The 13,886-nt window shown below is 44.2% G+C and overlaps 1 protein-coding gene across 7 annotated transcripts in view; it reads left to right on the forward strand.

Annotated features, from left to right (window-relative positions):
- BPIFC (BPI fold containing family C) overlaps positions 1-13,886 on the forward strand; it is a 46,171-nt gene that overhangs the window by 21,937 nt on the left and 10,348 nt on the right. For 6 of the 7 annotated variants that reach the window (XR_002830208.1, XM_023757233.1, XM_014459148.2 and 3 more), the window contains 9 exons: positions 2,031-2,159; positions 3,392-3,547; positions 3,681-3,744; positions 5,705-5,765; positions 8,858-8,949; positions 10,401-10,577; positions 11,723-11,776; positions 12,829-12,999; positions 13,636-13,703. Coding sequence is in view for 6 of the 7 variants with exons in the window: in XM_023757233.1 (XP_023613001.1) it covers positions 2,031-2,159; positions 3,392-3,547; positions 3,681-3,744; positions 5,705-5,765; positions 8,858-8,949; positions 10,401-10,577; positions 11,723-11,776; positions 12,829-12,999; positions 13,636-13,703 (972 nt within the window). In the remaining variant the exon portion in view is untranslated. The remainder of the gene's footprint in view (positions 1-2,030; positions 2,160-3,391; positions 3,548-3,680; positions 3,745-5,704; positions 5,766-8,857; positions 8,950-10,400; positions 10,578-11,722; positions 11,777-12,828; positions 13,000-13,635; positions 13,704-13,886) is intronic. The other variant, XM_023757232.1, reaches the window with a different exon arrangement.

The following is a 13,886-nucleotide window of genomic DNA, read 5'->3' on the forward strand; positions in this document are numbered from 1 at the left end:
TCAGTATTTCTGATGAAAATTCAATGTTTAAATTGAGGTGTATCATGAGTATAGAATATGTACCATATTTTGAAGACTTATTTTGGCAAAAGGAAAATATATTGCATTAATAATTTTTATACTGCTTACACATTGAAATGTTATTTTAGATGTGTTGGATGAAGTTAAAAATGATAAAATTACTCTCTTTTCTTTCCCGTTTTTTTAATGTGGTTACTGGAATATTTTAAATTACATCTGGGGCTCGCATCATATCTTTATTGGACAGATTTACAGGGGCCTTTTTGTTGTTGTTGTTGTTGTTAATCCTCACCTGAGGATATTTTTCCATTTATTTTTAGAGAGAGTGGAAGAGAGAGGGAAAGAGAGAATCAATGATGTGAGAGAAACACATCAATTGGTTGCCTCCTGCACGAGCCCTGACCAGGGCCCGGGCTGGGGAGGAGCCTGCAACTGAGGTCTGTGCCCTTGACCGGAATTGAACCCAAGGCCCTTTGGTCCACAGGCCAACGCTGTATCCACTGAGCCAAACTGGCTAGGGCCAGCAGCCTTTTTTTAGGCATGCCCTTTGACCCAACAATTCTGCTTCTTGGCAGCCTCCATAGAGAAACACGTACATAAACTGCATGTATGAGGATTTTCAGGGTGGTTTAGTTTACAATACAGAAACACTGGAAACACCCTTGTTGGTGGACACCAACAAAGAAATTACTGTTGTTTTAATGACACCAACAAAGGAATTACTGTTGTTTTAACAATACATCCACAGTTTGGAATACTCTACAGTAGTTACAAAGAATGGGTAAGACCCATAGTATCGAAAGGAAAACATTTCCAAGATTTCCTCTTCCCACAGTGGGTCTCAGGCTGTGTCACGGATAATAAGTAGGAAAGGATGCAAAGTAGATGAGATAGCAAAATAACCATTTCTTATCAGCTATCACACTTATGTCTTGCAAATTTCCTGATCTTAGCTCACAACAATGCCTTCCTGCTAAGCAACAATGATGCACAGGTGGCCTCATTTTGTCTCCGTCACCTGCCTGTAACACTTCCTCTGAGTGATTAACTGGAAAAGGTGACGTGTCTTACCCAAGGTTGCACCGCCAGCACAAAACTTGTCTCCAAGTCCAGTGCCCTTTGCACAATAATGAAGTGGCATCGCCTCGTGGATAAGAACACGGTCTGAAGGCAGACTGAGGAGGTTTCCAGATCTGGCTCTACCACTTAAATATGACTTAAGCCAAGTTTCTTGTCTTCTCATCTCTGAATTGCCGTTTGCAAAAACAGCAACAGCCTCATAGGATTATTGTGAGGGTTAAAATGAGCAAATACATGTGAAGTGCTCACCACAGTGCCTGGCAGGGAGTAATCACTCAATCGACGTCCATAACAACAACCTACCATAATGCATGTGGCCATCTACCTATGTAGATTACATGCAACCCACTGCCTCTTAGTTGCCTGTTTGACAGATCAGAGAATCTTAGGGGAAGTTAACTCTATAAAATAAGTTTCTCAATTAGGGAAGACAGTGTCCACATAGAGGGCATTTGGGAAGAGGAGGAGACACCCTTTAGATTCTCCCAATGGTTGGGGGGGAGGAAACTACTGGCATTTAGCTGGTTGGCACATGTGCCAAATATCCTGCAATGTGTATAACAGTTCTCTACAAAAAATTAGTTGTCCTAACCAAAATACTAATGACCCCTATTTAGAAACACTGCAATAGCTGAAGGAAAAGGTATGATGGCAAGTGTATCTCTTTTTGTCTTTAAAGAAGTTTAAAAAAAGTAAATTGATTATTTGCAAATTTTCTTTCAAACTTGCTCGTTTCCCCCCTCAATGTGGCACAGGAGCTGCCTGCCCCGAGTTTGAGGGGAATTAGAAGGCAGTGCCTAGAGGCACCACTGCAGACCCGGGGTTCCTTGCTCCGTGGGAGTTCACAGTCACGATTTCTACAACTGAATTTCCCATTTTCCCTTACTTAGCGATGTGTCTCACTAACTCCTCTGTTTCTTGTTTTACAGCATAAAAATCAATGCCTTTTCATTTCCCAACACGTCATTAGCCTTTGTGCCGGGGGTGGGAATCAAGGCCCTGACCAACCACGGCACGGCCAACATCAGCACAAACTGGGAAGTCAAGTCGCCACTTTTGTGAGTATCCCCTAAAAAGCCTGCTGCTGTTGTGGAGGGAAATGGAGCAGAAATCCAAAGGGTAGAAATTTGCTAATGTTTTTGATGTTGGGCTTCTTTCCTCAACCATTAACACTCTTTTTCAAGAGCATTTTTCCAGGAGAGAATTAAATCAGAATATCTCTGCTGGGTGTCAGAGGGGAAGGGCTGAAAGTCATCTTTACCAGAAAGACAGAGTAACTGGTCAAAAGGTCCTTTACGATTTCCTAAGAACTAAAAGGCTGTTGGAGAAACGGACATGCGCTCAACACTTGAGACGCCTCATTGGTCACTGTATGATCTTAGCCAGTCCTTGAACACTCTTTGCCATCTGTGGGGCCTTCCTACCTCACAAGGAGGTTGGAGCCTTCCTGTCACAAGGAGGTTGGAGGATGATAGTCAGCTTGTGCCCAGTTCTCCCCTAACAAAAGGCCTTTGCACCCTCCTTAGAAAGAAGGGATCAAATCAAGGTATGCTTACAGACCACCCATTAGTACAAGTTGCTATCCTAGGTATAATGTTTAGGTCTGCCTTGGTTGGTGCCCCAGAATAACACATTCATTCACCCACTTGGTCATTTAACAAGCATGTATTGAGTGCCTACTGTTTACCATTTATTCCCATCTCAAGAACTCCAAGAACTCTTATGGACTGGGGAGAAATGACATATCCTCCTATAAGTAGCATGGATTCATGTATTTATTCTTGTTATTCTTGTCTTTGCTGAGTCATCAACTTTACATTGCATGCTTATTTTGCATCAGGCCACCAGCTAAGTCCTGGAAACATGGACATGAGTAACACACACTCCACTCCTTCAAGGAGTTCACAGACTACGTGTCCCTTTCCCATCCATGCCCCTCCTACATAACGTGTGGCCACCCCCCCCCCCGCCCCCAACCATGTTCTCTCTGTAAATGAGCATTGTATACGAATGGTGCTCAGTATGTGCTCAACCACTGGGGCGGGGGCAGGGCACTGAGGATGAAATAACTGCAAGGTCCCTAAAGCTGTCACCGTTCCCATAATTCGTTACTTCATTTGTTCAGCAAATATTCATTCAGCACCTGCTCTGATCCTACCTGTTGTAGGTGCCAAGAATCCAGAGGTGACAAGGGTCCTGCCCTCCAGGAGCTCAGAGTCCATGGATAGAGAACTGAGCCATCTCCTCCCCTGCCGAGGCCTGGTTAACCTTGCACTTTTTCTCTCCACAGCCAAGACTCAGGAGGAGCTGATCTGTTTCTCTCTGGGGTCTACTTCGCGGGTATCCTTACCCTGACCCGAAATGACTTGGGTCAACCAAACCTGGAGCTCCAAGACTGCCACGCCCAAGTGAGCCACGCCCACGTCTCATTTTCTGGAGAACTCAGGTGAGGGAGGGTGCCATGGTGGACGGTGGCTAGTTGGGGGCGGTCTGGATTCTCGGGCAGCATGTAGGAGAGGTTAAAAACCAACAGGTACAGTCCCTGAGTAAGCCCTTTCTTATTTCCTTTTTTTCTCCAGTGTCCTGTATAACTCCTTCGCTGAGCCCATGGAGAAACCCATTTTAAAGAACTTAAATGAAATGGTAAGTCTTTAGAGGTTACACAACCGTGGTCAAATGCCATCAGCAGCAGGTCTGCCACGCTTGAATTAATTCTTGGTCAATAAACCTTTACTGAGCACCTACTGTGTGCTAGGCACCATCCAAGGCTCTTTCACACACATCATTCTATAGAATTCCCTTCCTCAAGTTCATGCCAAACAATCAACACGAATTTATTTATTGTGTACCCACTGCATGCCCAGCAGTAGGCTAGCCTCTGTTGGGATATGAAAAAGAAGTAAACTTACCATCTTTTTAGGAAAACCAAAGTCAGGCTTGTGAAGCAATAACTGAATGAGGACTTGAATTTAGGACATACTTACATGATCATTAGATTGAACTGAAGAGGTTCAGAGAAATGGGAAAATTAAATAAATAGATCCTGGAAGTATCCTGGGAGACATTTTTAGAGGATGCAGGGCTTGAACTGGGCCTTGAAATATAGGTAGGATCTGGATAGGTAAGGAATGGGAAAGAAGATAGGCTATTTCCAGCCAATAGAAACAATGTGAGTTAAGATGGCTTCCAAAGCTACAAGTAGCTAGATTCCAGAAGTCCGAGTTTGAGGAAGGGAAAAGACGGGATTGGCTGTGTGCCCTCTTTCCAATCCTGACCAAACCTTCCCTGAACCCTTGACCCGTATTTGTGGGAGACAGAGAGAGGGATGAGGAAGAGTGGGAACGAAGGGAGACTCCTTTCTGAAAAAGGGATAAGGACAGTGTCTGGCTATCTCCTCTCCCTCAGCTCAGCTCAGTGCTTAATGAATACCGGCGAGGAAATCAACAGGTAGAAATAGTAAGCAGCCTGTCCAGTGAGGTTGCCGGCTCATCAAGGGACTGAGGCTTCTCGGTCTTTCTCCATCTTACCTGACAGGGGCTGGGGGCCAGTGGATGTGCACATTAAAGAGCGACTGGGAAATAGTGCTGCCACCTTCAAGGACCTCACAGTTGACCATTCCTTTGTTCAGAACGAGGCATGGTTCTTGGCCAACAGTTAAGTTTGCCTGGAGTTTACATACAACTTAGGAATCATAGATACTTTGCCTCTAGTATTCCCTCTGAGCCACTGGGAAATGAAGAGAATACTGAGACCACAACTGTCGAGCTGTGATGTGACACCTGGTGACTCTGTCAGCCTCCCTTCTTCAGTTTTCCCATTTGTAAATAGGGGACAGTAGGGCTTACCTCCCAGAGCTATAGTGAGGATGAAATGGGGTTAAAACAACAGCTAACATACACTGAATGCTTACTCTTAGCAACCTGATGAGGTAGATGCAATTGTCACTCCCATTTTACAGATGAGGAAACTGAGGAGAGAGAGTACAGGTAACTTGCCAAGGGATTCAACCCAGGCAGCCCACCTCCCGAGCCTTTGCTAGTAACCACCACCCTGAGTGCGTAGCACACGCCTGGCACACAGCAGGTTCATCGATGTCTTTCCTTCTTCCTCCAGATGTGCTTGAGTCTGATTCAAGGTTTATTTTCTAATTCCAAACGGGGTTCGATTGAAATAGATGCCTGATCTAATGGATCTAGTCGAACCAGCCCAGCGGGGAAGTAGAGGCCCCAGCTGTGACCACGCCCAGCAGCATGGGGATGACAGAGCAGGGGAAAGGCATAGCAGGTTCCTCAGGTGGGACACCTCCAGCATGGACTGGGGCACATGTCCTGTCATGTTCAGGAAGAAAAGGCAGTGGCTCATTCTTTTATGGGCCTCCCTGGGTGGAGTCCCAGTGGCTGTGAAGTTTAGTCAGCATTCAGTGACTTGCCACCCATACATACGTAACTTGAGGCCCATAGACATCAACTAATTTAAAAAAAAGTCTTGATGGCCAAAGGGAGACTGTCTCCTAGCCTTTTGCTGGCAGGGTTTAGGCCCAAAAATAGAGGTTTCCAGTATAATATGATAACCTGCATTTTTTAAAAATTCCTTTTATGGCCAGCTCTGTCCCATTATCACGGGAGAGGTGGAAGCACTGAATGCCAATCTCAGCATGCTGGAGGGTGAGTCTCTGAACCGTCTCTTCTGGATGGTTCTTTCCCCACCTTCCCACTCTGGTGCTCTCCAGGTTTGCTTCTCCACACAATACAGCTCCGCCTCTTCAGTCTGCTTTCCTCTGCAAACTAGAGCCTCGGGAAGGTGGGAGGCCAGAGGGGCACAGCCTGTGTATGGGGCCTGCTCTTTGCTTCTGCAACCAACTTCTCTGCAGGCGGGGGTGGCTTCAGGAGACCAGATGCCGTTCAGAGAATTAAACTCTCACAAGCTTTAATCCCAGCTCTGGCACTAAATGCATCCTCTTCAGAATGGTTAATGCTAATCTGGGCCAGGTTATCCCCTTCATTGGCTCCTCGCTGCCTTCGGGATCAAGTCCAAATGCTTTAACGTGGACTGTAAGACCCACCCGCCACGCTCTGGCTCCTACTTCTCTCTGCTTCATCTTGCACCTTTCTCTGCTCCAGCAATCAAACTGCCTTTCCTGACCTCACACCCCTTACCTTTGCTCATGTTGTCCTCTCTGCCTAGAAGAGCTTCCTCTCCCTTCACCCATTCATTCATTTAGTAGACATTATCAGTGCCTATTTCGTTGCCAACACTGTGCTAAGCAGTGAGGGATGCAGTCCCTTCCACTCGCTACCCCTCGGCCATCCCTTGTCTTGTTCACTTCTCTTTATCTTTTCAGGCTCAGCTCAGGCATAGTCTCTTCCAAGAAACCTTACCTGATGTCCACACCCTAAAGTTCCGCCTCCTCTGTACTCACATGATACTCTGAAAGTGTCTCTCTCTTTCCATTCCACCCATTCATTCACCAATGGTACAAGCCAGGTGCTGCTCTTGGTGCTGGAATGCAGCAGTCAGGCTCGGAAACAGAAATCCCTGCCCTCCTGGGACTAGTGGGAGGAGACAGACAGCAAGCAAGATAATAAGTAAAATCTATGGCATCCTAGTGATGAGTGATAAGAACGAAACTAAAGCAGGGAAGGAGCTGGGGAGTGTTTTTCATTTTAGATAGTGAGGCCAGGGGTTGCCATTTTAGATACTGAGAAAGTAACATAGAGTACAAATCTGTATGAAGTAGGGAGTGAGCCACTCCTAGATCTGGGCAAAGAACATTTCAAGTAGAAGGAACCGCAAGCTCACAGGTCCTGAAGCGGGAACTGCCAGGTGTGCTAGAGGAACTGTGAGGAGGCCATATGGGGAGCAGAGGGAGTCGGGGGTTGTGGGGGGATAGCAGGAGATGAGGTCAGGGAGGAGAAAGCAGATGGGTAGATGTCCAGGACTCTATAGGTCATTGGGAAGTCTTTGGAGACTTCTGAGCAAGACTTGCATGATCTCATCTATATTTTAAGAATATCACTCTGACTTCTGTCCATTAATAATAGACAGGAGGGAGGGGCAAAGGTGGAAGCAGGGAGACCACTTAAGAGGCTACTGATTCCCATGAGCCTAAATGAAGAAGGCAAGGCACATTCAGGTTCTGGATGTAGCTTGCAGGTAGAGACAGTGGTATTTGCTGACACGCCAAATGTAGGTCATGAGGGGAGTCAAGGATGACCCCAGGTTTTTACCCTGAGCAACCAGAACTTTGGAAGAATGGAATTACCATTTACCCAAATGGGGAAGACTGTGAGAATTGGTTTGTAATAGGACCATCACGAGCTCAGTTTTAGATCTGCTCTTACTACCCTGTCTTCTGTTTTCCCGTTTATATGTCTGTCTCCTCCACCAGACTATGAGTTCCACGAGGGCAGGGACTGTGACTCATCTGTGTTCCTAGCACCGGGCACAGTGCCTAAGCCACGATAAGTTAATAAATATTGGATTGATGAAGGGATGACAGGAGATGGGCGGCTGGGCAAATAGATTGATGAATGGATCCAGGTGGATGAAAGAAAATGAATGGGTTGGGGAGGCAGGGAAAGAGAAAGAAGGAGTGAAGAAAGAACTGGTGGAGGAGTCTCATGTCCTAGCTTGCCTTGGACAAGTTTCTGTACCTCTGGGAGCTGCACTCCCCTCACCTGTAAAGTGATCACAATCCTGCTTCCCTCACAGTCTGATGGTGGATCCATGGAGATTGTGAATTTGAAAACAGATTTAAAACTATGGTGTCATAGGATAGTATTGCTCCCTCACCTTAGCAAATCGCTTCATCTCTTCTTCCTTCGCATCGCCATCTATGGCATAAACCAAGCATGACGTGCAAGAAGGAAAGCTGTGGTGCTCAGGGCCTGCCTCTAGGGAGGAAGTCTTCCTGTCGCAGAGCACATGGTGGTGTTGGTGGTGGTTGGTGTCGGGAAAGCAGCTCCAGGCCAGGGCAGGAACTGAGCACCGCACCACCACACACATAACCCATCCCAGACACTGATGTCCATGCTTCCTGCAAGCCATGCCCGCTGTTCCCTGGCCCTGGCCCCCTGCCTGGTCTTCTGCTTGGCTCTGAAAACGATAGTACAAAAAGGACGTGAATCAGTAGCACTGTGCCTGAGAATGTCCGTGGCCTCTCCAACCTAGTGGATTTTACTCCTGTCTGTCTGTCTCGATATTTCTTTTTAAAAATTATTTCTAATTACAACAGTAATGCATGCTTATTGTGAAAAAATTAAGTTCTAACTACATAGGAGGCTTTAACATAGAACTTGAAAGTCTCTCATTATACCGACCTACTACGTATGGCTTAATGTTGACAAGTGACTTGTTTGTCTAATCCCTTCTTTTAAAAGAATGTATGTGCATTGAGAAAGAGAGTGAGAGACAGAGAGAGATAAAAAGGGTATATACCGAAAATTTAAGTTTCTCTCAGGGTAATATGATTTAAAAGGGTTTTTACTCTCTTCTTTTGACTTACCTACTTTTCCTGGGTCTTAAAAAGTGAGCATGTCCTAAAACTAATATAATATTGAATGTCAACTATTAAATAAATAAATAAATAAATAAGAAGAAAAAGGTGAATGTGTATTACTTATGAAATAGGGTAATTATTCTTTTAAACAATATAATTTTAAATTCTTCAATTTTTTAAAATTTGTTCTAGATATACATTAATCATATGTTATGCTTTTAAGGAATGTAACTTTTCTTTTTGCTTTATCTGTTTTAGTTTTAACAAAGATTGACAACTATACCCTGCTGGATTTTTCACTAATGAGTTCTCCAGAAATTACTGAGAACTACATTGACCTGAATTTGAAGGTAACTTTATCATCATCATCAGAGTTCTCATCCTGGCTACCAACACCCAGTACAAGCGCCCCTCTGTGTCCTCCAGGGATTGGTTACAGGACACCTCCCCAGACCAAAATCTTCCATACTCAAGTCCCTTACATAAATGGCAAGGTGTTTGCAATTAACCCAGGCACAGCCTCCTGTATACTTTAAATCATTGCTAGATTACTTATGTAACCTAATACAACATAAATGCTATGTAGATGGTTGTTAAAAGAAAATGTACATGCTCTGTGCGACACAACCATCAGAGGCCTAACTACATAGTGCCCCTCAGCAACAATGTAACTTTGTTTTCAAATATTTTTGTCTGCGGTTGGTTGAAGTAGAACCTAAGGATACAGAGGGCCGACTGTATTCAGGGAACAAATGTGTGCAGAGGAAATATACCTACATGCTCTTCAAATAATTTCATTTTCTTTGAAACAATCCCTGATGTTATGCTCTTTCGAAAGACTCTTGAACATTTCCTTGATCGGTAAACGATGGTTTGGATTGCACAAGACATGTCTGTCTTCTTCAAGAAGAGTCTCATGATGCTTTGCCTCTGGGAGTGGAGTGAGGCTAGGAGGCAGCAAGTAGAGTGGTCTGCAATTATTAGAACTTACCACATCAGTAATTGTACATATTAGTACTTCTGTTCCTCTCAGATTAGTCCATTTAACTGCGAGCTGCCAACCTCTACTGGGGCTACTAGCACATGAAAATGGTGTTTGCTGATTCTAGAAAAGTGACTAACTGCCCTTATGTTTAGTTTTACCCCAAAGTTAATATCATTGTTTTTAAAAATGCATATTGGCTTATATATTTCAATCACTCAGAGTCATTCACATTATTTAAACATTACACAAGACAACCAATGGCTAATGAGGGCCATTAGAAATGCCACGGATTTTCTCCTAGACTTCTGAAAGCCATGTGCATTCATGAAGACGTGATGCAGGTGCAGTTCAAGGTGCCATGTTCAACCCAGTTGAGCTCAATCAATATTTGCTGAATGCTTTAAATCATATAGAGTTCTGGAGCCTCCTGAGTCTTTCTGTGACACCCCAGACACTCAGCAATCACAGGGTTTGAAGGTCAGGGGTTGACATCTCTACCTGGCACCTCAGGAAGTATTCAGAGCTGTCACCTCCAGCTAAATGCACCTGCCTTTCTTTCCTGGAGAAGAGGACCGACAAGGAACTTCTTACTAGGTTACACCCCAGAGTAGACAGACATGCCCAGATGTACACTCAAGAAGTCGTCAGAGCTTTGAAACATGGTCACTAGTCAAGGAGTCAGAAGGCCTTACCGTTTTTTCTTCTTTACTGAGTTTCCACAATTTTTCTTATTCTGACCTGAGAGGGTCCACCTTCTTGTGTCCTGCATATTTGAGCCTTCACCTAACACACTGGCCTCTCTCTTTTTTCCCACAGGGCGTATTCTACCCACTGGAAAACCTCGCCGACCCCCCCTTCTCCCCAGTGCCTTTTGAGCTCCCAGAACGCAGCGACTCTATGCTCTACATTGGAATCTCCGAATATTTCTTTAAATCTGCTTCCTTCGCTCATTTTGCAGCTGGGGCTTTCAATGTCACTCTCTCCACAAAAGAGGTGAGGAGAGCTAACGGGTGATGACAGTCGGCTCCAACATTTCATCTTATCATAAGTATCCCAGTTGGGGGCTTCTATGTTATAACTTCTATTCCTAGGCTCTGTAGACCAGCACTCCTATCAGGACAATGAATGAAGGAGTTGTGGCATGAATGTTAATAGTTGGAAAGTTGTTGAGTTTCCAGTTCTTCTAATTTCATTTTTTTATGACTCCAAGTCACTGTTCTAGATGACAGGACCCCCTCCATCACTTATTACCTGTGACCTTGGGCAATTTCAGTTTATTTAACTTCTCTGTGCCAGAGTTTCCTCATTTGAAAAATTGGCATAATAATAATTCTTTAATGTCCATAATAACCCATAGGTTGATGTGGACATTAAAGAGATTTAAATATATTTAAAGCATTCAGACCAATGCCCAGCACAGAGAAAGTATACTATAAGTGTTGCTGGTTATTATTATTATTATTCCTTATGTTATGCCAACATCAATATTTCTTCTGCAACTGACCTATCTGCAGTGACTGTGAGAATACAGATACTCACTGATTCTCTCTGCCATGGCCCTCCCTTTTACATATGAGAACACTCTTTCCAGCCAGCCAACCAACAACTTTTACTGAGCATCCCTTGTGAATCTTCATTCCGTAGGTCTTAATTATGCAAGTTGTCATAAACCTTATGTTCAGAATACTAAGTTGGCCATACCAGCTACCATGTGCGGAAAATTAGACACTTCTAGCTTCAAGACTTAAAAACCACCCATCCGTGAAGATAAATTACTTAAGCCTTCTATGTCTCCATAATGAAGACAGTAGCATAAAACGTGTTGTTAACCACCATAGAATATTTATACAGGGACCACACATAGTATATGATGTACACAGTGTTCCCACGGTTAAAAGCCACTTACTCAAAAGGAATGTATCTCTCTCCTGTGGGACTCCCCGTGTGCAAGTCACTTGACTTCCCTGGGCCTCATGTTTCCTGGGTTTGGTCTATAAAATGGTAAGTTGCCTTCAAACACTTTTTCTGGTGCAACAGCTTCATAATTCATACAAATTATAGGGAATACTATATTTTCCCTGAAAAGACAACCTGAAGTAAAAACCTTACACTCTGGCATGATGGGCTTCATTTTCCAGATTTCCAGCCATTTGGTTCGAAACTCTCAAGGCGTTGGCAACATTCTCTCCCGGGTAAGTGGTCAGGATTTGACTCCTTGATAGTGTATTTGGTTTCGTTGGAATTACTTCCAGAACACTTGGGGTTCTTTTTTTGTTTTGTTTTTTATTTTGGGGGTTCTTTTTATTCCTTTTTGGTGCAAGCCCGAGTCCGTGTTTACATTCTTAAGGAATTTTTTTCTTTTGTTCAAGTATCCACAAATATTTACTGAACATCTTACTATTAAAAGATTTTAAGTTCAAAAGATAAATCATCTGTTGCACCCACAAGGTTCCACACACTGGAAATAATTAGCTTAAATGGGAAATGAATGGCTAGTGCCCTTGCTCGTGCCTTTCATCAAGCAACGATTAATGCCATGCCTCAGAGCACCTGAGTGCTGGACCAAGTGTATGAAAGGCTCAGGTTTGCCCCTGAGGACAAAGACAGACATGCTGTTTTTGTTTTGTTTGATTGTTTTAAATATATTTTTATTGATTTTAGAGAGGAAGGGAGAGAGAGAGAGAAACATCAACGATGAGAGAGAATCATTGATTGGCTGCCTCCTGCACACCCCGCACTAGGGATTGAGCCCACAACCCGGGCATGTGCCCTGACCAGGAATCAAACCATGACCTCCTGGTTCATAGGTCTATGCTCAACCACTGAGCCACGCCAGCCAGGCAAGGCATACTGTTTTTAGAGCATCCTGGATTTAGATTAAGAATCTTGAATCACACAGACCTACATCTGAACCCCAATTCTACAACTTACTCACCTGGAACCTTGAGAAAATGACTGAACCTCTCCAAGACTGACTTTTTTTATTTGTGAAATGGAGAGAACTTGCCTCACAGGGATTTTGTAAAGATTAAAATAGATAATACAAACAGCCTTGACATGGTGCCTGGCACACAGTGTGTGTTCGATAAACCTCAGCCATTATTATTTGTTTTTGGCATGTTGTTGTTGTTACTATTAAGGAGCTTTTCTTCTATTCTTAGTAAGATTTAGTCACCCCAAATTTGTGACTTTCACTCATCAACTCACAACCCCCGGTCTCCATTTATTCCCTGAACCCCGGCAGATTGCGGAGATCTACATCTTGTCCCAGCCCTTCATGGTTCGGATCATGGCCACGGAGCCTCCCGTGATCAGTTTACTGCCAGGGAACTTCACCCTGGACATCCCTGCTTCCATCATGTTGCTCACCCAGTCTGAGAACTCCACCGCCGAGGCCATCGTTTCCATGGACTTTGTAAGTCTGTGGGGACAGAGGGCAGCCTGTGGATGCCAATGCTCTCCTGTAGAAACCACTGGCCAGCCGTGGTCTCCTACGTGCTCGGAGGGCTGGGAAGTGATATATCAGGAGTGAGGACAGGGTTGAGATGGGGTGTGGGGAGCTATGAGAGGCCAGTGCTCAAACCCCATACATTATAAAATAGCTCTGCGCCCTTCCCTGCTCCCCGTGTGCCCTTCCCTCTGCTTCAGTTACATTGACAGCCAAGCTTCTTTTCCCTTGAAATAAGTTAATCAAGGTGGAATTCAAGTTTATTTGAGCAGATAAAGGCCAAATACAATTCAATAGAAAGGGACTAATACAATGAACCTAAGCGAAATACCACACACACACACACACACACACACACACACACACGGTACATAGGAGAGATTGGGAGGAAAAAAACAGTTTAAAGGAGATCTTCAAGCAGAAGTCTTTATATTTAGTTTTCTTACCTGAAAGACAGTATTTTTAGAATTATTTCTTTCAAATATCTCTCAGAATGAGAGGGAAATGGAGCTTATGATGTTTCCACTATGGGGAATAATATCTATGGCCAATTTATGGCCAGAGAGCTTCACTCTTAGCAACCCATGCTTTTCTTGTCTGCAGGTCGCTAGCACCAGTGTCGGCCTGGTTATTCTGGGACAAAGACTGATCTGCTCCCTGTCTCTGAACAGGTAAGATCAGATGATTTGACTGTTGGGAACCTTCACCATAAGTGAATCAACAGACCATAGAGACAAAGACAACAAGTGCAGTTACCGAGTTACCGCTGGATAGAACATGAATCACTTACACACTTCTCCCGCAATAGTCCAGATCATTGCAAAGTAGGGACTTAAAAATGTGTTGCGAACATT

This window comes from Myotis lucifugus, unplaced genomic scaffold, assembly GCF_000147115.1.
Source record: "Myotis lucifugus unplaced genomic scaffold, Myoluc2.0 scaffold_103, whole genome shotgun sequence".
Taxonomy (NCBI): domain Eukaryota; kingdom Metazoa; phylum Chordata; class Mammalia; order Chiroptera; family Vespertilionidae; genus Myotis; species Myotis lucifugus.